General features: G+C 38.7%; 1 protein-coding gene across 1 annotated transcript; it reads right to left on the bottom strand.

Annotated features, from left to right (window-relative positions):
* Positions 1 to 793: 793 nt before the first annotated feature.
* On the bottom strand, positions 794 to 22,743 carry brox (BRO1 domain and CAAX motif containing). The gene is made up of 13 exons (XM_072362621.1): positions 22,637 to 22,743; positions 22,022 to 22,151; positions 21,664 to 21,770; positions 21,220 to 21,316; positions 9,529 to 9,624; positions 9,343 to 9,415; positions 8,928 to 9,033; positions 7,207 to 7,296; positions 6,966 to 7,051; positions 6,803 to 6,884; positions 6,183 to 6,333; positions 5,532 to 5,691; positions 794 to 5,150 (listed from the first exon to the last, which is right to left on the bottom strand). Exons 2-13 carry the CDS (start codon positions 22,120 to 22,122, stop codon positions 5,067 to 5,069), a joined length of 1,233 nt encoding a protein of 410 aa, XP_072218722.1. The 5' UTR covers positions 22,123 to 22,151; positions 22,637 to 22,743; the 3' UTR covers positions 794 to 5,066.
* Positions 22,744 to 22,976: the final 233 nt, after the last annotated feature.

Raw genomic sequence — 22,976 nt, 5'->3', positions numbered from 1 at the left:
AGGGGACAAAAACATGACCAGAAATTAACCTAAAACCTGAAAACAAGACAAGACAAAACAACACTCAAAATGTGAGGTGACATTTATGGCTTTTTATGCCTTCTTATTAACAGTTTGGTGCAATGGAAAAAGTTGAAGGGAAGGGGGAGTGAAACACAGATGCAGAAACAAGTCAAACCTGAATCCCATCCAGCTACAGGAAAGACTTCAGCTGCTGCATGTGGCATGAATGCTCAGGGTAACTATGGTAAACCAGGTAAACTATGGATGTTCCCATCAGATGAGCAGAATTATCATTATCATGTAAAATGAGTCCCTCATTCACTTCAGTTGAATATGACAATGCCATTTTGTATCTAAAATTTTAAACCATGCTTACGTTGACAAACAAGACATAATATGATAAAAAAAAATTTAATTGGATTTAATACCATATGAATTACATATTATATGAAGGACACCATTACAGGAGGAAGGAGCAACATGAGTGCACACTGCAATGATGATGTGACTCTCCCTCATAATACACAATTGTCTGCTAAAGGATAAAGGACTGGTTTGATTCTTTCATTACTACAAAAATTAAATTCACTGCTCCATGGGTAATGAACACATTTTTTTTCAGTTCAAACAAATCTGCATAACTTTATATGTTAAAGTGCAAAGATGTTACAATGTGCTATAAAAACATCAGTGAGGAAGTTCAGCAGATATCTGCTTTTAACTACTCTTTTAGTCAGGTTTAGATAAGGGAGAATACACATGGGTTAAATTAGTACACATAAGCAACATATTACAGTTTATACAAGGTTCCAGCAATTGATAGCTATGCTTTATTTAGCACGACTTTCTTTCTGAAAGTGGAAAAGATCCGACAGTATGAGCAATTTCTGTGAAGGAACTCTTCAGGATGACGTCAAATTATTTTAGACACAGACAGACTTACAATCTGGTAGTCTCCATGTCCCAGTCTATCCTTAAGGAAGGGACTGACACTCAATACACATGGTTCATACACTGTATCCGCTATAGACAAAAGGTACTGAAAATCTTACAAGAGTTAGCATTACACAAATCAGTGACTACTCAGATATATCTACTGCTGCATAAAGATTTAAATCAACACCACCAAAAACACGAGTTACGTAGCACTTTATACTGTCTTAAGTGTATTAAATTGTCTGTTATAATATCATTACATAACAGAAATATCTCAATATTTTCAAATCTTTATGTTAAAGAATGATGTCCATAGAAATGAAGTTTCCTGAAATGAAAAGTTAAAATAGTAAAAAAAAAAAAAAAAAGATTTATAGCACATACGTTATATGATCTAAATAATGATTGTAAACTGATACAGCTAAAACAAACCAAAGTCCCAAGCAATAAACACATGCAGCCGACTTTCTGTCCATTGTTGATATCCATTTTCATAAATCATTATTTTTAGGATAATTTTCTAACCAAACCTCATACATTCAAATAACCATAGCATTTCAATCGGTAGTACACAAACGGAGCGCATGAATGCAATTTCCAATGTGCCCTTCATCTGGATAACTCAAATCAAGTTTCATGTGGTGCTAAATATCTAATACAGAGGTCTCTTTTTTAGTCCTTTAGGATGTTACAAGTGCTTTTATCCAGGTTCATATTCTGAGGGCCGCTTCTAGCATATTTAATAGATCAGTTTCCATTATTTGAGTCGTGTACAACTAGGAAAAACCTCTCGAGGACCAGAGATTTTAAAAAGTAAATGCATGGAACATTGCAGCCAAAGGCACCATTAGGTGCATTTCCATCTGCCTGTTTAGTATGGAAGTAAATCTGTGTTATCGGATTTTGAAAGAAAAAAGTGATTGAATTTCTAGCACTGAATATTTATGCATTGAAATTATGTATCTGAATGTTTTTCAACATTAAAATATTTAACTGCAAAAAATTCAACCCCAAATAATTCATGTCCAATACAAATGTCAGCTGTCTATTACATAATCTTACAGAGACAAACCACACTGATGGCATAAAGAAGAGTTAAAACACTCACCGAAGCCCCATTATTATTGGAGATGGCTAAAATATGGTCACCATGTCAAGCCGAAGTTGCATTGTGGTGACTCGTGCTCGCTCCTTTTGCTTGACGTACACTCTCGATCTTGAATCCAGAATCGATTGCTCTTCCTTGGGTTCTCGGATGTTGAGGTTGAATTATTTACAGTTGAATATTTCAACATCGATTTTTTTGCGGTTGAATTTTTCGAGGTTGAATTATTTGTGGTTGAATTTTTTAGGTTTATTTTTTTGCAGTTGAATTATTTGTGGTTGAATTTTTGCGGCTGAATTTTTTGGGGTGGAATTTTTTACAGTTGAATATTTTAACATTGAAAAACACATACTTTCAGATACATAATTTCAATGCATAAATATTCAGTACTAGAAATTCAATCACTTTTTTTCTTTCAAAATCCGATGACACAGATTTACTTCCATAGTTTAGTTTAGTTTTCCATATATTATGATGGAAACGCCATAATTAGAATGAAAGTCCCCCTGATTCACACAAATGAAAATACGCTCGCTAGTGCCGGGTTTTGGTTGATTCGAAAGGGATGGAAACAGCTGTTTCGCATCAAGTCTAACATAGTGCACTTTCACCCCAACTGCTTCCGGTGTTTGCGGGTCACTCACAAGACAACAAACATGGCGGACAACGGAAGGTTTGTATGGAAGGAGGAAGAAGTTGTGGCATTTTTAACTTTAATTAAGGAGAAAAAAATAACCGCTATCCTTAACAGTTGGGGGTGAAATGCTGACCCACCAATACACTCCAGAAATCTTGCCAGGTATCCACGGGGTATTAAAAAGTCTTAATATGTCTAAAATCCAATAATTTGAATTTAAGGCCTTACAATGTCTAAAATGCGATTTTGAAAGGTCTTAAAAATGTATTAACGTTACTTTTATTTCAAACAAATGCAAACAAATTCAGACTCGCTTTTAATTATTTCAATTTTTGAGGACGCTATAACAACAAAACTGAATTAAAGTACCTGTGCACCCCGGTCAGAATTTATCGAGCACAACTAGTTAGTGTGTTGTGCGTGCGCCCCGGTGTGTTGGCGTACGACATCTTTTTTTTCTGTTATTGCTCCGTTGCGGTGTTTTAATGAAGCGGGGGATCACCGGCAGCACGGCACACCCGGCATGTGTTCACACCCAGGCAGGTGTCTCTCGTCCGTGTGCGCTGTTACCGACACACGTAAACTCCGATCTGACTACATATATTCTCTGTCATAGTGACAAGCTGCTGTTGCATATAAGCGATGTCCCGTGACCCGTTAACGATGGATCTCTGGATTCCGCACAGGAAACGAGAGCAATCTAACGCTACATGCAATGACACACGCATGAAATTGTTGAGAAACCCTAACGTCATGATGTTAGTACACAATTTAAATCACATTACTGTGCACCAAGTCACCTAATGTTACTGTATTTTCATGTCTCCATTAATATGGCCCTTCACAACCCACTTCTTCTTCATCACTTTGTTTACATTGAAGTGTTGCAATTCAAAAATGAGGGGAGGGGGCGAGTTAACAGTAGAACAAATATTAGTTCACAATAGAGAGGCTTATGGTGTTTTTAGTTAGGTTAAGCATTTTGTATTGCAATGTGAAAGAGCTGTAAAAAAAACATACTTTGCAAGTAATTCTGGGCCTCCGAGTTTCCTTCATGCCTTTTGTACTTTTTTGCCAGTATGGTTGTGAAATGGGTCTTAAATTGTATTCATTACGGTCTTAAAAAAGTCTTAAATTTGACTGGTTGAAACCTGCAGAAACCCTGCCTGCTGACGCCTTCTTTCCCCACACATAAGGGCGTCGGCGGAGAGAGACCGATCTCTGCTTGGGCAAGGGCATTAAATAACACCTCTTGCAGCCTTCTCCTCATGACAGCCCATCTAATCGCCAGGACTAACTGGACAGACCGCTCCAATACCACTTGCCCGATTCTTAATAAAGGGGCAAGTTCTCTCTCCATGGTGATACACTACGGGTCGGGAAGCCGGTAAAACGTTTACAGGCTGGTTGTCATGCCAACCTGCGGAAAACTGGTGCGAGTTAGTAGTTTTCACCAAAGTCCGTACTTTTGATGGAAACACACGATTCAAATTTATTTTAATGCACATTTCCCAATGATTCCAATCACTTTTGGGTGGAAACATGACTATTGATATCTAGGATTATCTATCACCATATGCTTTTTAAATAATAACAACAAAACAGTCCTTTCAGCTGACTTTACATTACTAACCAGGACCTGTGCAAAACCATTTTGTTTTTACATTTAACTTTTTGAGTTGAATGTTTTATGTTTATGCATTTGGCAAACGCTTTTATCAAAAGTGACTTACAGGTAGGCAGATAGGGTAAGGGGGTCTTGCCTAAGGACCCCTAGTGGAGGTAGTACCTTTCATGCAGGATGTTTTGGGGAAATAGCCACATACAGGCTCTAACACGTCTTTTCACCAACCTGGCAGCACCAACTCACCAGTCTGGTATGAAAGGAAAAAAGCACTGTAGCTTGTTTAAAACAAATTGTCTTTCACAGCATGAAGCCCCGACATAAGTGTTCTAGACTACAAATACTGTAAACATTGTAGATCTTAAATACTACTAAGCAAAAGAACCAGGACTACACCTTTGTGCACAAAATTCTTCTTCTTCATAACTTATTTTTTTCAGCACATAGGTCTTTTATTTCTTTTCAGTCAAAATTTCCTTTGTTTTTTTGAAGCACCTACAGGCAGAAAGCGGAAGGGGAGGGGAATCCAGTGTGTAACACGCAACCAATGACAGAATTCATGTGAACCAAACTCGTATATGTAAGGGTAATTGCTCACATCTAAGAACAATGCATGTGTTTCAGCATTATTGTAAAAACATCATGGACTGATACTGCAAAAAAAAAAAAAATCAAATCAGAAGTTTCCAATGGAAGAAGGAAAACAGAAGCAGTCATTATAACAGACTAGCATGAGGTTGAAAAGGTAAAAAATGGAAAGGTTAGCAAATAACACAGCCTGTATCCTTCTGAGGCTTCAAATCTGGCTCTTTCACTGGCTTCACCTCCTCATCCTTGGGTTTGGCCTGGTGGCAAAACAGTCAGTTCAAATTTAGTAATTATAGCACAATGTATGTATCAACTGCTGAACATGAGGATTTATATATATTACAGGATTTATATACATTCAAGTTAAAACATACAAAAAAAGGTAGCCATGTACTGAGGCTCTCTCAAGTCCCAACATTAAAACACTAAACATTAGCAGTGGCCAGTGTCTGAAGTACCACTACTTTTGTAGATTGATTAAATTCATAATGTTAATGATTATTGTAGAATAATCAAAAGATCTTTAACTCAACTCTAAGACTAAGAGCCAGCTCAGCACTAACACAATTCCTGATAAATGAAACCTGAAAATATAATAATTCTTTTGAGGTTTTGGGCATATGGTAACAGAGTCCTACCTTGTCATTTTTGGCTCCCTTAGTCAGATCAAATGTGGCGTAGACTTCAGCAGTACACTGCTCACTGAGAGATGGCAGTTCAAAGGGGAGTGGCTCAGCCAGGCCGTAGCTCGCCTTCAGCTCCAGCTGGGGCGCCTCAGCTGGGACCTTATGGAAGTATCTGAGGAATTAAAGAAATATGCTAATGAAAAAAGGGAGAAGTGTTTCTGAGTTTGTAAGCTTTGGTTTTGATGGAGGCGAGCTGGTAAGGAACAACAAGCTGCTGCTAATGTAACCGCATAAATAGTATGAGGTCACAAAAGCCTGAGGATATATACTGCTCAGTGTTGTCAAAAACCATGTGTCACGTGACAGTGATGTTTGCCGATGCTGAGCAAAAGGCTTTTCAACAACTGAAACAATGTGCTACAGTAAAAATGTCAGTTCACACAAAGAAATGAGAGTGATTCGCAGTGTTTAGCGTATGAAACTCCCTCTGCTGATCGAAATAAATGAATAATTTTTGCACATATAAAATGTGTAAATGTTTGTCCTAAACTACAATAATGTTTATCGCTTAAGAGATAACACGTTTACAACAAAGACTAACAGACTGCACTACATCTGAGTCTACGTGCATTTGTGTGTATGTGAGTGCTCAGACTGACTCACATAAAGCCATTCTCTCTCTGGCACTTCTCAAGTGTGTTTTTAATGAGGCTGCCCAGCTTGAGGAAGAACAACTGCTCAGATGGTTTGGCTGTGGTACCCGGGCCTTTGGTCTGACGATACTCTTTACACAGCCCCTCAGCACGGGAGTAACCTAAACAGTAACATCTTTGTTGTTAATACAAAAGCAATGCACAGGACAGAAAGCCAGCAAGATTTGACTTGTCAAACCATGCGTCTAAAAATAAAGCTGAGACACGCAGAAAGCAAATGCAGAGGAAACACCTGTGTCACGACTTACAGACATGCCATTCATCATGTTACAGATACATGTGTCGGTGAGGAGTGAGCATTTTAACCAAGGAAACGGAAAAGAAGAATAAATACACTCATAATATCACTAAACACTTCTCAATGTCATGAAATTTGTCTAATTGGCTTGTTTTTTTGTGGTAAGACTCAAATGTTGAATTATAATGAGACAAAACGATTGTGTTTGCTAAGGATTCCTTTAAAAATCTAACTCAATGAGCAGATACTTAACAGGTAAAAATATACACCAGTACAGTATGCAGTTAAATCTGTTGAAAAAAACAATGTGGCTCAGTCATGTATATACGTACACTTTTCTGCCTCCTGTAGGGATCTTATAGCCTCACCACACTTGTCACTGGCCAGCAGCGTTTGGCCATAATAGCAGTACGCCTGCAAACAGAACAAGTGTAATGTTTGTGTAAAGAGTGGCATTCTTCCAAATCCCTATCAAAACCAGACGCATGGACTTACATAAGCCATGTAAAAGTGCTGCTTCAGTTGAAGATACTTCCTCCACTTGCTGCTGCAATCTGGCTCCAAAGTGTTCAGTGTGTGGTCTGCAGAGAGAGAAATACTGAGTGTTAATAGCCCTGTGTAAAATGTCAATGGCCTCTGCATCTGCAATTTTACTAAAATGAAATAAGGAAGAGTAAAGATTGGAGAAATTTGTTTCTACTTTTACTAACAAATGAAAATATGTAAAAACACTAACCAGCCTTTTGATAGAAGTTTGCTGTCTCAAATGCCAAAGCTGCAATAAGCGAGGCATTGTGCTTCAGTTCAATGGCTCTGGCAATTGTCACTGTAAATAAACAGCGAAGCAAAAATAACTGATACATTGATGCAAATTTGTAATAGTGGTGATTTTTGAATTTCCCCCACAGGGGAAGAATAAAGTATTTTTCTATTCTATTCTATTTTCATCTGCCATCAGTGGACTCGGGACATAAAACAAATAATGGAAACATGGTATTACTTTACACAGCACTAACATGTCACACAACCATTAATATACTAATGTATTATTTCAGGTTTAGAAAGCGGTCACTTGTCTTGGATGTGAAACTGCTAGCACTAAAAAAAATGCAACAATCTCTCTCTCTCTCTCTATATATATATATATATATATATATATATATATACAGTAGGCAAATAAAAGTATAACTAGAAAAAGCTGTTCCTGCAAAACAGCAGTGAGAATGCTGATGAGCTGAATGGGATTTGCTGACCATGCTAAAACAAAAAAAATTTAATTTTGAAATTTAGCAGAAAGTTATTGCAGTTTCAAAAGGCCTGAAAGGTACTTTTGAAAGGAGCTGGAGTAATAGTCAAGTGAGTAATAGTTAAAATGGCTGAGCAATGTTCCATTGGAGTTAGTGAGATCATTTGAAAAGTTTCTCTTGCTTCTAGGCTCATAGCTGAAAATCAGCTCTTTGGTAGTTACATTGGCTGAAAGATGACAAATTTTCCTACATTTTAAGGTATAATTTGTTTCTATAAGTAAACTATGAAAGTTAGAGGAATTTGTTTGAGAATTTAGTTGAATATGAGAAAAAGCTGAAAATGATCAGTGCCTCTGCTGGCTCCCCATTCATAAAAAACAAGGATCAAAAATAAAAGTTATATATTTTAAAAAGTATAAAAGTCAGAAATAAACTGCACCCTTCTCCTAAAGAAGCTGAACATTTTGAGAACAAAATTGTTGATCTTGGTTAAAGTATTCAGGAGTAGTTAAACGACAAAAAACATAGGGAAGAACTAAGATGTTGGAACTAGATAAAAAGCTGTGCTTGCGAAAGAGCAGTGAGAATGCTAATGAGCTGAATGAGGATAGCTGATCATGCTAAGAAAGCTACAAATAGTGAAAATATAGCAGAAGCCAAGTGAGTAATTGTTAAAATGGCTGCAGTGTAATATGTAGCAGAGTAGTAGAAGAGATATGTTATCACAGTTATAAAAATGTTTGTAAACAGCTGCGGCTTAACAAACTCCCTCCAAGTAGAACCAGCAGAAATGGCTGAATGGATAGTATGACCTCCTGTGAGAAAACCGTAAGAACAAGGAAAATAATTTGAAGACTGTAAGAGCCAGAAGGGTTAGAGGAACGCAGTAAAGTAGTTTTTATTTCAATGGAGTGAAATATTTTGAAACGGCAGCGAGTTGAACACAGTTGAACCGGTCTCTGGTGAGAGAATTTGAAAGGTTTCTCTCGCTCTGTAAATGTGAGCTCTTTAGTAGATTCGCTGAAAGAGGACAACTTTTCCTACATTTTAACCAAAATTACTGAAATCGGTGAAAGTTTGAAGGCATAGTTAAACTTAAAAAAAAGTATGGAAGAACTAAGAATAAAGAAAAATAAAGGGAAACAGAAAAACAATTGTGGGAATGCTGTTGAGATAATATTTTATCCCTCCTGATGGAGTCTGCTGCTACCTTCTTGAGCCTCTGCTTGACACTGGATAATATATGCGTCAATCACTCTGGGCTCCAGGTCTTTGCCCTTTTCAGCTGGGGTGATGAGCCGAGGGATGTGGACCTCCTATGGAACAGATGCCAAGACGAAAAGGCTTATTGGGTTTTGATGTCACTTTTTTTTGTTTGTTTGTTTTTTTAGTATTTGCAACAAGAAAATTGAGAGAATAAGCTGTGTGTGAGATTTTAAGTTTTTTGTGCAGTGGGACAAAAGACATGCTAAAAAAAAGTCCTTTCACAGGATTGTCTCCGAAAGGATTTTCCTTTGCTGTGAACTTAGCTCAAAACTGTACGATGTCTATGTGATGGAGACAAAGAGTGGAACCATAATTCTAGTTTCACTGCTTTAAGTTATTGCTCTGCACATCTGCGTCACCTTGAGATTTTTTAAAATTCCCGCAGCAACCTTCAAGCTTCTGTGAACATCTTTGGCTTCGGGCTCCGTTATGCTATGAAATAGACAAGACATAACTGTCAGTAGGCCACAAGCAGTTCAAACTTAAAAAGTGCAAGGTTTTAAATTGTACAAATTATATAACAATATAATAACAAAGGCCCTTACTTTTCCTTCCCAGCAAGTCTTGAGGCAAACTTGGTGTACCAGATGGCTACGTTGAAGGCCATGGAGACCAGTTCAAAGACTGCATCTTGCTGGGCACTAGGAGTCAAGCAAGAAGAGATTGTAGAGTTATTGAAACAGACGTGAGGCAGGCAGAAGGATATAAAAGAAAAGGAAAAAAAAAAAAGTCACAACTCCCAAGATTGAAAGTTAGCACCTGTAAAAGATTCAATTAAATTTCAATTTGATTTATATAGCGCCAAATTACAACAATTGTCATCTCAAGGCACTTAAATAATATAGTCCAATTCAAGCCAATTGGAATTCAATTCATTGTAATCATAATCCAATTCATTCATATAGAGCCAATTCAAAAAATAATATCCTAGATAAGGAAACCAACAGATTGCACCGAAACTTGTCTTCAGTCCAATCTCCCGTCCTGAGCGTGCCTGTGGCGACTGTGGAAAGGAACGACTCCCTTTTAACAGGAAGAAACCTCTGGCAGAACCAGACTCAGGAAGGGTGGCCATCCGCCTAGACCAGCTGGGGTTTGAGAAGACAGAAAAGAGGGAAGAGAAGGTGGAAAAACACCATAACACCATTCAAAGGATACCTGTTGGAACAGGGAAACACAAGTTAATAACCACAATAATGTCACATGTACATAATATCATTTGAGAAATTAAACAGGGGGAAAAAGAGAGCAAAGTGAGGAAAGGTGTCACAGATGAGGTCCCCCAGCAGTCTAAGCCTATAGCAGCTTAACTATGGGATGTTTCAGGATTACCTGAGCCATCCCTAACTATAAGCTTTATCAAAAAGGAAAGTTTTAAGCCTAGTCTTAAAAGTGAAAAAGGTGTCTGCTTCCCGGACATTTACTGGCAGCTTATTCCACAAGAGAGGGGCCTGATAACTGAAGGCTCTACCTCCCATTCTACTTTTAGAAACTCTGGGAACAACAAGTAAACCTGCAGTTTGGGAGCGAAGTGCTCTGTTAGGAAAATACTTTACAATGAGATCTTTAAGATATGATGGAGCTCCGTCATTAAGTGCTTTATATGTGAGGAGAAGAATCTTAAATTCTATCCTGAATTTAACAGGGAGCCAATGAAGAGAAGCTAAAACTGGAGAAACATGATCTCTCCTGTTAGTTCTCATCAGAACTCTGGCTGCAGCATTTTGGATCAGCTGGAGGCTTTTTAGAGAATATGTGGGAGAACCCAATAATAAGGAATTACAGTAGTCCAATCTTGAAGTAACAAATGCATGAACTAGCTTCTCTGCATCACCCTGAGACAGGATGTTCCTGATTTTGGCAATATTACGAAGGTGAAAGAAGGCAGTCCTAGAAACCAGTTTTATATATGTGTCAAATGATCAATTCTGGTAAAAAATAACTCAATTTAACTACCCAACAATAACTCAACAATTTCTCCCTGAAGCGCTCAGGTTCAAAGAGAACAACTTCTGTTTTGTTTGAATTTAAAAGCAGACAGTTCTGAGTCATCCAGGTATTTATGTCTTTAAGACAGGCTTGTAATTTGACCAACCTATTGGTTTAATCTGGTTTCATAGATAAGTACAGCTGAGTATCATCAGCATAACAATGGAAATTTATGCCATGCTGTCTAATAATGTTACCTAATGGAAGCATGTACAAAGTAAAAAGAATTGGTCCAAGCACAGAACCCTGAGGAACTCCATGACTTACTCCAATGTGTGAGGAATATTCTTCATTTACAAGAACAAACTGGAATCTATCAAATAAATATGACTTAAACCAGCCTAATGAAGATCCTTTAATCCCAATAACATGTTCAAGTCTCTGTAACAGAATGCTGTGATCGATCGTATCAAATGCAGCACTGAGATCCAACAGGACAAGCACAGAAACAAGTCCGCTATCAGAAGCTAACAGGAGATCATTGGTAACTTTCACCAGTGCTGTTTCTGTGCTATGATGCACTCTGAATCCTGACTGAAACTCTTCAAACAGATTATTTCTATGTAAATGATCACAAAGTTGAACTGCAATTAGTTTTTTCAAGAACTTTAGACAAAAAAGGGAGATTGGATATAGGTCGATAATTAGCCAACACTTCTGAATCAAGAGGAGATTTTTTAAGTAAAGGTCTAATTACAGCAACCTTAAAAGTCTGAGGTACATATCCTTTCAACAAAGACTGATTGATCAAATCCAGTGTGGAAATGTCAATTAAGGGGAAAACCTCCTTGAACAGTCTGGTTGGGATTGGGTCTAAAATACAAGTTAATGGTTTAGAAGAGACTATTGCTGTTGTTAGCTCAGAGAGATCAACTGGGCAGAAGCCGTCTAAATACAAATAAGGTTCTAAAGCTGCTCTACTTGATGATACATCAGTGATAATAGTGGGAAGGATTCCATTAATCTTCTCTCTGATAGAAACAATTTTTTTGATAAATAATCTCATGAAATCATCACTGCTGAGAGTTAAAGGAATACATGGCTCAACAGAGCTTGGACTCTTTGTCAGCCTGGCAACAGTGCTGAAAAGAAACCTGGGATTATTCTTATTCTCTTTTATCAATGATGGATAATAAGCAGTTCTAGCTTTACTAAATTAGAGGAACGCCACTGTCTCTCCAGCTTTCTTGCAGTCTGCTTTAACGCACGCAGCTGTGAATTATACCAAGGAGCCAACCTCTTCTGACTGATTCCTTTTCAGAGGGGCAACATTGTCCAGTGTTGTACGTATTGAAACTATAGTGCTGTCAACAAGAGAGTCAAGTTCTACTGGAGTAAAATTTAGGTAGCCGTCCTCTGTCATATCTGCACATGGCAGTGAAGAAAAGGATGATGAAATCAACTCTTTAAATCTGGTTACAGCATTCTCTGATAGACACCTTCTATATGTAAAATTCTTCTCATAAGCCGTATAGTCAAGTAATGTAAAATCAAAAGTTATTAAAAAATGGTCAGACAAGACAGAGGGAACACTGCTAACTGTTCACTCTCAATGCCATAAGTCAGCACAAGGTCAAGGGTATGATTAAGGCAGTGAGTAGGTCTGTGAACACTTTGAGAAAATCCAATAGAATCTAATATAGAATTAAAGTTAATATTTAGGCTGTCATTTTCAACATCTACATGAATATTAAAATCACTCACTACAATGGCTTTATCTGTACTCAGCACTAACTGGGATAAAAACTGAGAATTCAGAGAGAAACTCAGAATAAGGGCCAGGTGGACGATATACAACAACAAACACAAGAGGTTTTTGTGATTTCCACTTTGGGTGGGAAAAACTGAGAATCAAAGATCCAAAAGAGCTAAAACTAATCTTGGGTCTAGGACTGATTAGTAACCCTGATCTGAAGATAGCTGCCACTCCTCCTCCTCTGTCTGTGGTTCGAGGAACGTGAACATTTAAATAGTCAGAGGGAGTTGATTCATTAATGCTAACATGATCCTTCTGCTGCAGCCAGGTTTCTGTAAGACAAAATATATCAATATGATGATCACAAATCAAATCATTCACTAACAGAGACTTCGAAAGGAGAGATCTAATATTCAGCAAACCACATTTAATAGTTTGATGTTTTTCTTCAGTTAAAGTTTTTGTTTAAAATTTTTTTATGCACAAGAGGATTTGCTCCTTTTGTGTTTTTCCATATTTCTAGAAATGAGAGCCGCTTCTTCCAAAGTGGGATGGATGCCGTCTCTCCTCATCAGACCAGGTTTTCTCCAGAAAGATTGCCAATTATCTATGTAGCCCACGTTGTGTCCTGGACACCATCTAGACAACCAGCGATTGAATGAGGACATGCGGCTAAACATGTCATCACTGGTCAGATTTGGCAGGGGTCCAGCGAAAACTACGGAGTCCGACATTGTTTTGGCACAATTACACACTGATGCAACATTAATTTTAGTGACCTCCGATTGGCGTAACCGGGTGTCATTACCGCCGACGTGAATAACTATTTTACCGTATTTACGCTTATCCTTAGCCAGCAGTTTTAAATGGGATTTTATGTCGCCCGCTCTGGCCCCATGAATACATTTGACTATGGTTGCTGGTGTCGCTAATGCCACATTTCTGACTATAGAGCTGCCAATTACCAGGGTTTTGTCCACAGCGGGTGTGTCGCTGAGTGGGGAAAATCTATTTGAAACGTGGACAGGTTGATAGTGAACCACGGGCTTGACGTTAGGACTATGACTCCTCTTCCTGACAGTCACCCAGCCACTCTTAAGTCCCGGCTGCTTGGGATCTGCTAGGGGACGAATAACAGAGCTAACTAGGCTAGTTGGCTCCGCACTGGCTAAAGGGGCCTGGCTCGCTATTGGGTGGTTTTCAACAGTGCAGAGCCGAGCTTCCAATTCAGATAACCTTGCCTCCAAAATTACAAAAAGACTACATTTGTTACATGTACCATTACCACTAAAGGAGGCAGAGGAGTAACTAAACATCTGACAAACGGAGCAGGTGAAAGCAGGAGATCGAGGAAGAGAACTGGTAGCCATGCTAAGCTAGAGAACCACTAAAAAGTGAAAAATAAAGACTAAAGCTCTGTAAGAGTGAGTGTTAGAATATAACAAGTATATGATAGAGTTAACTATGCAAGATGTGTAAATTATAGGGAGAAATAAGGTGATTATTAGTAGTTCAAGAGGAGCAAGAAATATCACAGTGCACACACAAAGCAACAGGATGTGATGCAACACATCTTACAGCAAAGCAAATTTAATCAAAAGATCTGCCCACACACACAATATTACATCCAACAAGGTACTTGATACCCTTGAGATGACTTAATTTCACAAGTTCACTTCCACTCAAAATAACTGTTTTTATTTAAAACCCAACACCACAAATGTTGGAACACTGTAAAAAATGTCAAGAAAACAAAACACAGTAATTTGCAAATCTCAAGAAAATAGTTTCATTCACAATTGAACATAGAAAGCATCAAATGTTGAAAGTGAAACAATTCACAATTCCATGAAAAATATTAGCTCATCTGGAATTTGATGACAAGAGACAATGGGAGGAACATGTTGCAACTAATGAGGTTATTTCGCAGCAGTTCAGTGACATAACATATAAAAAGAGCACCTTAGAGAGTCAGTGTCAGAGTTTAGCAATCTGTAAAAAACTGCATTCATCTATTTTAGAGCACTTTCAGAATAACGTTACTCAACTTACAACTGTGATTTATAATTGTTTATTATTATAGAGAGATTGTGGACAAAATATATAAACAAATAAATTAAATGGTTATATTTATCAAATGGTTTGAACTATAAACTGATTTTCCATTTAACTTTTTTTTTATAAAAAAGAAAAAAAAAAAAATCACTGAATTTTCACATTTTCTGTTCAAATAAGGGAAAGAGATGCACAGTGAGGCAGCAGCAAAATGAGCCTCACCTTGGATTGCACAATCCCTCACAAACTGTGCTCTGCCATGCAATGAGAGCCTGTTACTGTCTCTCTGTATGTCACCAATAAAATGTTTCAAACACTTATACATTTATAATATAATAATATATGCCCCCCTGACTTTCCATTGTTTAGCTGATGTATATAATATATGTGTCACCTGTTTCGTGTGCTCAGCGATCTTACAACGGCAGCGAGGCATGGGTGAGGCCGGCAGTTCTCTTGCCTCAAGGTAGGGGGCACTCGTGAGCCGAGAAATTATCATGCTACTCCGCAGCTGCATAGTAAGTCATAGTCATGCTTCAACGTCATTTCGACAACGTAGCTACGTCAACGTGGACCCCTCCGCCGTAGCCTGACGTGCACCTCCAAAAAATTCTAACTACACATCGCGTAGATGTGGGCCATACGCGATGTGTAGTTAGGGCTGTGATTGGTCCATTCAGAATGTAATTTCCGGCAGTTGCCTTTTCCGGTCATAAAGGCTGTATATGGCGAAGAAGCTCGTTGACATTCGAAATTATCTAAAGTGCATTTGTTTATCCAGGTTGTAAATTCACTCTTTCCCAGCCTCTGCCGGTCGTACAGACCACCCCCGCGAACGTCTTCTCTGTCACTTGTGCTTCAGCATTTGCAATTTAAGCATTTGTTTTTCAATATTGATAAGCTCCAACTGCAAATACAGCTGCTCCACCTCGGTTGCCATTGTTTACTGTTGTTAACTGTGACCGGAAGAAAAAGCAAGGATTCAGTTATAACCCCTGAAACCACACAAACATACAGCCACACCTCCCTACCGGCATTGTGAATTGTAGAGCAACGTGTTCCCTCGACACAGAACTTCGAATGCTCAATGACGACGTCACGTCGACATGGTTGACGTTCTGGAAGAGTATAAATCTAGCTTAAGTGGCAGCAAACTAGCTACAACCTTAGAGTCCAAGAGGTAATAAATAAAGGAAGACTAACACCAGAGCTGAAAGGTTTGCTTCAGAATACAGGACATAAGATTACCCAAACAGAGTGGTACACACGAAAAGACTGGCTGTGTGGATGTCCAGCAAGGAACCGCCTTTTCTGCTTTCTCTGCCTTCTTTTCTCAACCTGTGGCAATGTCTGGACTCTGATGGCATATTGTGACATGAAGAATTTGCAGAGAAGCCTCAGCAAACATGAGCAGTCTACCACTCACATTCAAAGCAGATCGTGCTAAAAACTTTTGGGATCCAGGATCGACTTGGCTTTGGATAAACAGCGGAGACTGAACATCAGCATCCACAATGCTAAAGTAAAAGAGAACCGAGAGATTTTGATGGAGCTCATCAATGCCACCTGCTTCCTTACCAAACAGCAGCTGGCATTTCGTGGAAATTATGAAAACACAGACTCTGCTAATTGTGGCAACTATGTTGAGCTCCTGTATGCTTTTGTGTCTGTGCTTGTCCTGTTGGATCTCAGTGCTGCATTTGATACGATCGATCACAGCATTCTGTTACAGAGACTTGAACATGTTATTGGGATTAAAGGAACTGCATTAGGCTGGTTTAAGTCGTATTTATCTGATAGATTCCAGTTTGTTCTTGTAAATGAAGAATATTCCTCACACATTGGAGTAAGTCATGGAGTTCCTCAGGGTTCTGTGCTTGGACCAATTCTTTTTATTCTATACATGCTTCCATTAGGTAACATTATTAGATAGCATGGTATAAATTTCCATTGCTATGCTGATGATACTCAGCTGTACTTATCTATGAAACCAGATGAAACCAATAGGTTGGTCAAACTACAAGCATGTCTTAAAGACATAAAGACCTGGATGACTCAGAACTGTCTGCTTTTAAATTCAGACAAAACTGGTTGTTCTCTTTGGACCTGAGCGCTTCAGGGAGAAATTGTCTAGTTATATAGTTACTCTAGATGGTATTTCCTTGGCTTCCAGTTCTACAGTGAGGAACCTTGGAGTTATTTTAGACCAGAATTTATCATTTGACGCACATATAAAACTGGTTTCTAGGACTGCCTTCTTTCACCTTCGTAATATTGCCAAAGTCAGGAACATCCTGTCTCAGGGTGATGCAGAGAAACTAGTTCATGCATTTGTTACTTCAAGATTGGACGACTGTAATTCTTTATCATTGGGCTGTCCCACATATTCTCTGAAAAGCCTCCAGCTGATCCAAAATGCTGCAGCCAGAGATCTATCTTAAAGATCTCATTGTAGTATATTTTTGAAACAGAGCACTTCGCTCCCAAACTGCAGGTTTACTTGTTGCTCCCAGAGTAGAAACTGGAGGCAGAGCCTTCAGTTATCTGGCCCCTCTCTTGTGGAATAAGCTGCCAGTAAATGTCCGGGAAGCAGACACCCTTTCCACTTTTAAGACTAGGCTTAAAACTTTCCTTTTTGATAAAGCTTATAGTTAGGGATGGCTCAAGTGATCCTGAAACAGCCCATAGTTAAGCTGCTATAGGCTTAGACTGCTGGGGGACCTCATCTGTCACACCTTTCCTCCCTTTGCCCTATTTTCCCTGTTTAATTTCTCAAATGATATTATGTACATGTGACATTATTGTGGTTATTAACTTGTGTTTCCCTGTTCCAACAGGTATCCTTTGAATGGTGTTATGGTGTTTTTCCCCCTCTTTTCTGTCTTCTCAAACCCCAGCTAGTTGAGGCGGATGGCCACCCTTCCCAAGTCTGGTTCTGCCATTGGTTTCTACCTGTTAAAAGGGAGTCGTTCCTTTCCACAGTCGCCACAGGCATGCTCAGGACGGGAGATTGGACTAAAGATAAGTTTCAGTCCAGTCTGTTGGTTTCCTTATCCAGGATATTGTTTTTGAATTGGCTCTACATGAATGAATTGGATTTTTTTTAAATTAATCAATTGGATTTCAGTGGATTATGATTACAATTAATTGAATTCCAATTGTCTTGAATTGGACTATATTATTCAAGTGCCTTGAGATGACATTTGTTGTAATTTGGTGCTATATAAATAAAACTGAATTGAACTGAATTTTGTTGAGAAAGTTGACAGGCATAGTCACTGAATAATCTTCTCAGTTGAATTCATATATTTGTTAATCTAATTCTGATGGAGTCAGTGCCTCACCAGCCAAGAACCTCACCGCACATCATTGAAGAACCCATATGACCCAGAAATACTGCTGTCTTCTCCATGACAAAGATAATTTTAAACAGAGGCAAAATGGAAGATTTCTGTGGCCAGAAGAATCAAAATTTTAAATTCTGTTTGGAAATCATGTCTGCCAAGTGCTCAAAGGGGGAGGAGACCACCCAAGCTGTTATCATTGCTCAATTCAAAATCCTGCATCTCTGATGGTATGGAGGTGCATTAGTGCCTATAAAACTGGCAATTTGGGTCCCTACTAAGGAATCGTTCAGGTAAGCCTTGTAGGGCATGGCTTTATAGTAGATGTCCAGGTGCTGGACTAGCCTGCCAACAATCCAAACCTTTTATAAACTGAAAACATTTAGTACATCATGAAACATATGACTAATAAGACCCAGGACAACTGAGCAGTTAGCTCAGTAGACAATATTTCTCTCTAAAAGTTAAGTAACTGCTCTCTTCAGTTCTCAGTCCAGGATTGTTGTTAAAAGAACAGAAGAAGCTTCAGTGATAAACATGGCCCTGTCTGAACTTTTTGGGGTGTTGCTGCCATCAAACTAAAGATGAGCAATTAGTTCTTTTATGAAATATAAAAATGTCTCACTTTCACTATTTCAATACCTAATTAATCCTAAAGGAAATCATTGAGCATCTTACAGAAGTTATTAGTCATTATATATTTTTTTTAAAAAGATGGAGTTTTTGGTGTGTGGAGTTAATGATGTGGGCTGTAAGGACCTCCTGTACCCTTATCTGTTGCAGTGGAGCTGAAAAAGTCTCCTACTTGTATTTATTACGTGTATTTTCAATTTAGTCTCTTGTCTAAGTAAACACCCACATATTTGTAGCCCTCCTCCACATCCTAATCCAGGACGAGAAAGAGTTTGGCTTACTCCTGTTCCTCCAATAATCCACAATCGTCTCCTTTGTCTCATCCACACTCAAAATGAGGTGACTGTCCCCACACCATGCCTCAAATTGACTGATCAAGTTCCCTGTATTAAGGCTACAGAGTCATCCAAGTATTTCTGGAAATGACAGATTTGTGCAGGAAGTCCCCTGCAGTGCTCCTGACCATCTTCTCAAACATAAAACTGATCTGTTTGTCAGATAATCAATAATACAGGGGACTGGAGAGGCATCAGCTTATATTTTCTGGAAGCTGAATGGTATAAAAAACGACTGGCGTAATCAAGAACATGATCCTGTTAGTGAGGGCTGCTTTGTCCAGATGAGACTGTTCTCAGGTCTTGACTATGTCAAGAAGTCTATGACGTGGGATGTTAGGGTAACTGGTCTGTATTCACTGATGGCAGATGAGATTTCTAGAACTTTCTTCTGACTTAGGCTAAGGTTGAAGAGGTGGTGCTGTAGAATCCCACAGCTGCCCCACACAGGCCTTCAGGACCACAAGGCTGACACCATCTGAATACACATTATTTTTCTGGTTCAGGGATGTGTCTCTCCAGCTCCCTCCTCACCTGACTGACAGACAGGATAGAGAGTAGGCAGAGGAGGTCTCAGCGTGTCCTGATGTGAGGGGAGATGTTGGTAAGGCTGTGTTAAGCTCCATGACTGAGGTGAAGGATGACACTGTAGAGGTACGGCAGGAAGTCTGTGGGTCCAGGAAGGGTGTGGGGTCTTTGTAGATGGAGGCAGAGGGAGGAGAATGTTGAGTGCTGCTCTGAGCTAAACCTATTGATAAAAATATTCAGTTAACTGGCTCTATCCACACTTACATCGGTCTGAACCCCCTCTCCTTAAAGCCTATGATATTTTTCATGCCCGGCCACAAATTGTTCTTGTTGTTCTGCTGAAGTTTGTTTTCCAGTCTTTTTCTGTATACTTATTTGCCCTCTCTCATCTCTTCTTTTAGTTATCTTATTTAATCTCCTCAGTAACTACCTGCCTCCCTCCTCAGATACTTTCTTTTTCATGTTCAGCATTTTTTTTAAGTGACTAGTGATCCAGAGCTTGTTCCAAGGGAAGAATCTGTCTTTGTGGGGATGATAGTCTGCACACGGCGGAAGTTTATACAGCCTGTGACATACTTAATTAGATTAATATCATCTCTATGTGATTCAGAAAGCATTCCAATCTATGGGTTGACGGAACCCCTTCAGATTTTTTCTTTAATTATCTCAAAGCATTTTTGATCACACATTGCTGCTGGAGGATGGGTGGAGATGGGGAGGATCAGATTGTGGTCTGATTTTCCAAATGGAGGACAGGAAAAGGACCTGTATGCATAGAGTAAATACAATGTTGCATTTTCTGTTGTGGATGCAACTGCTGGAATTATTAACCTGACCTCATACTGTGTCTTGTACCCTCTATACAGTTGGTGTGTTAACTGCTGGAATGTTTCAGTGACACACATAATATATACAACATTCCCAATATCCCTGCTCTGTCTTTGGCAGCATACCATTCTTGCCCATTTTATTTGCTGGTGATCTCACATCCTCAATAAGGATCAAAAAAGAAATGGTTAAAATTTCTCCACCTCTTTCTGCTTCTTCCTCCTGCCCAACATCCATGTTGTTTCCTCTTCAACTTCTCAAGGCTTTGGGGTCTTTTTCCAGGCATCAGTTTAGTTTTGGGAAGCTCCGGTAGGTAAAGAACTCTTCCCTTGCATTGGTATCGGATGTTATAAAAATGTCACACATACAAGGTAATAAAGCACAGCTTCAAAACTAATGAAGAAAAATCTCTCAAAAAATATATTTTTTGTAGAAAATAAACTCAGTGGAAAGCCTTAACAAATTACTCACAATATCATCAGAGCTGCTGCCACTTGCTGCTACTATGGTGATGCTCATTGCATAAAATATTGGTTTACGAGATTTGCAAATCATTGCATTCTTTTTTTTTTTTATATTACATCTTAAACAGAATCCAAACTATTTCAGAAATGGGGTTGTATTGTTTTATGTCTAAAAAAAAAAAAGAGATCAGCTCTCCCCTGAGCTTTACATGTAAATTTCAGAGACATCGAATCTCCTTATACTTACTGCCAACAGATATAATGTTTTGCAATGACTGAACCCGCTGAGCTTTCTTTGGTGAACATTAGGTCCTTTCACCCACTATCACACCTGCCTAGAAGAGTATTTACTGTAATATTTTACCTTGGTGTGTTTCCTTGTAGGGTGTCAGTCCACTTAAAGTTCTGGATGAACCTCATTTTGTTCTCCTGTGCAGTTCCATCCAGGAAGACGATAAAGCCTGTTTGTTTTATAAAACCAGTGTTTTATTAAAAAAAAAAAAAAGAAAGAAAAACAGAGGCAGCTGGTTATGTGCAAAGCAAAGTTAAAAAAATAAAATAAAATGCAATGTTAGAAGGCAAAAGAAAATGCGGAAACACAATTCATATCAAATGGTCATACAAAATACACTTAGGTATTTATTAAATATTTGACAATTACTTAAAATTTAAAATAGAACAATAATGATAGGATGAAATAAAAAAAAACAATAGGAAATAATAAAAATAATGTAATAAAATTACCATAGTGATCTCAAAAGAGATAGAGGAGAATAAAAGAACCGAAATATTTGTTATGTAAACTTGCCTTGCAGCAGAGAGAAGTAGGCATCTGTGGCATTCTTTATCATCTCTGAATTGCAGGTGACATCAGTGAACATCTCCAACAGTCTTTCCCTGGTTGTCCTCAGGTCACTAAATGTGTCAAACAGCCATCAACTAAAGCTTTGTGTCAGGTGGATACCTACCGTCCTCACACGAACTACGTATAAACAAATCATTGCCGATGTATCGGGTGAAAAGATAACTGAGATCAAACAGAAATAACGATACCATGCCAGTGGTCATGTTAGTACGCGAGAGGCTAAGGAGCCTTGACAAAGCCAAAGCATTCATTCTGTCTGTACTTATAATGCTGCTCTGTTTTAAGAGGAGAAAATACGTACTTGCATATCTTGTTGGCAGCGGGACTCCCTGCCACTCCATAGAAATTAAAGGACACAGGTGCTGTAGCCTTTAGTGGGTTTCTATGAAACCAATGTGCCATTCTGCGGATCTGGACACACAGTAACGAGGCTACAAGACACAGTATGAGAACATGTTAATAAACGAGTTTTGGGACTAATGCCTTTTGTTGTACAGTCAATGAATATCATACTCTCTCTGATGAGTCGTTCATTTTAATTAGTGATTTATTAAGCAAGGGGCAATAACTAGCAAATGTGAGCTACTGGCTAACATCATTTAATCTTTGCGGTGGGTACAACAAGCCACGTTGGCACGTTTACGTACCCATGTAAACTTACTTAAACAATCAAAACTCATCCTAACTTCCAGACGTCACTTGAGGCAGTTACAAATAGTATCAAATTTGGATTTTTGTTTCTTATCTGTTGAACAAGTCCATTACGTAAGCTACACAGGGCAATAGCTAACGGCTACAGGCTAACGCTGGCTACGTCTGCAAGCGTAAACACGATTAATTTAAATTATGTGACTATTTCCTCGACTACACAAATGCGTTCAAGTTGTTTCAATGTAGGCGATCTTCAATTGGTTACCTGTTGGGGCAGTGATGTTAATTTGTGGTTCGATAGTCTGGAAAGTAAGAGACTGACAACAACTTACTTCCGGAAATAAACATGGAGCACAGCTGACCAATAATAAAGGACGCTTCAGTCACCTGACGTGCGTCTCGGATCTTAGCTCTCCGATCTGTTGTTGGGCAGCAGGTAGCACTGGTCCTCTAAAATGCAGTAATAGACCTGTTTTTCATAGCAAATTGCGCAGCAACAGGTTTTTTTTTTTTCCATTTTCCTATGTTATCAGTAAAGTCATTAACTGTCAAATAGCCTAAGTTAACTAGTGAGTGCACTTTAGACTTGGACGTTTTTACGTGCT

This window comes from Leuresthes tenuis, unplaced genomic scaffold, assembly GCF_036924035.1.
Source record: "Leuresthes tenuis unplaced genomic scaffold, fLeuTen1.0.hap1 SCAF_13, whole genome shotgun sequence".
Lineage (NCBI taxonomy): Eukaryota > Metazoa > Chordata > Actinopteri > Atheriniformes > Atherinopsidae > Leuresthes > Leuresthes tenuis.
The sequence above is the reverse complement of the archived record's forward strand: the minus strand, read 5'-3'. Positions and strand labels throughout refer to the sequence as shown.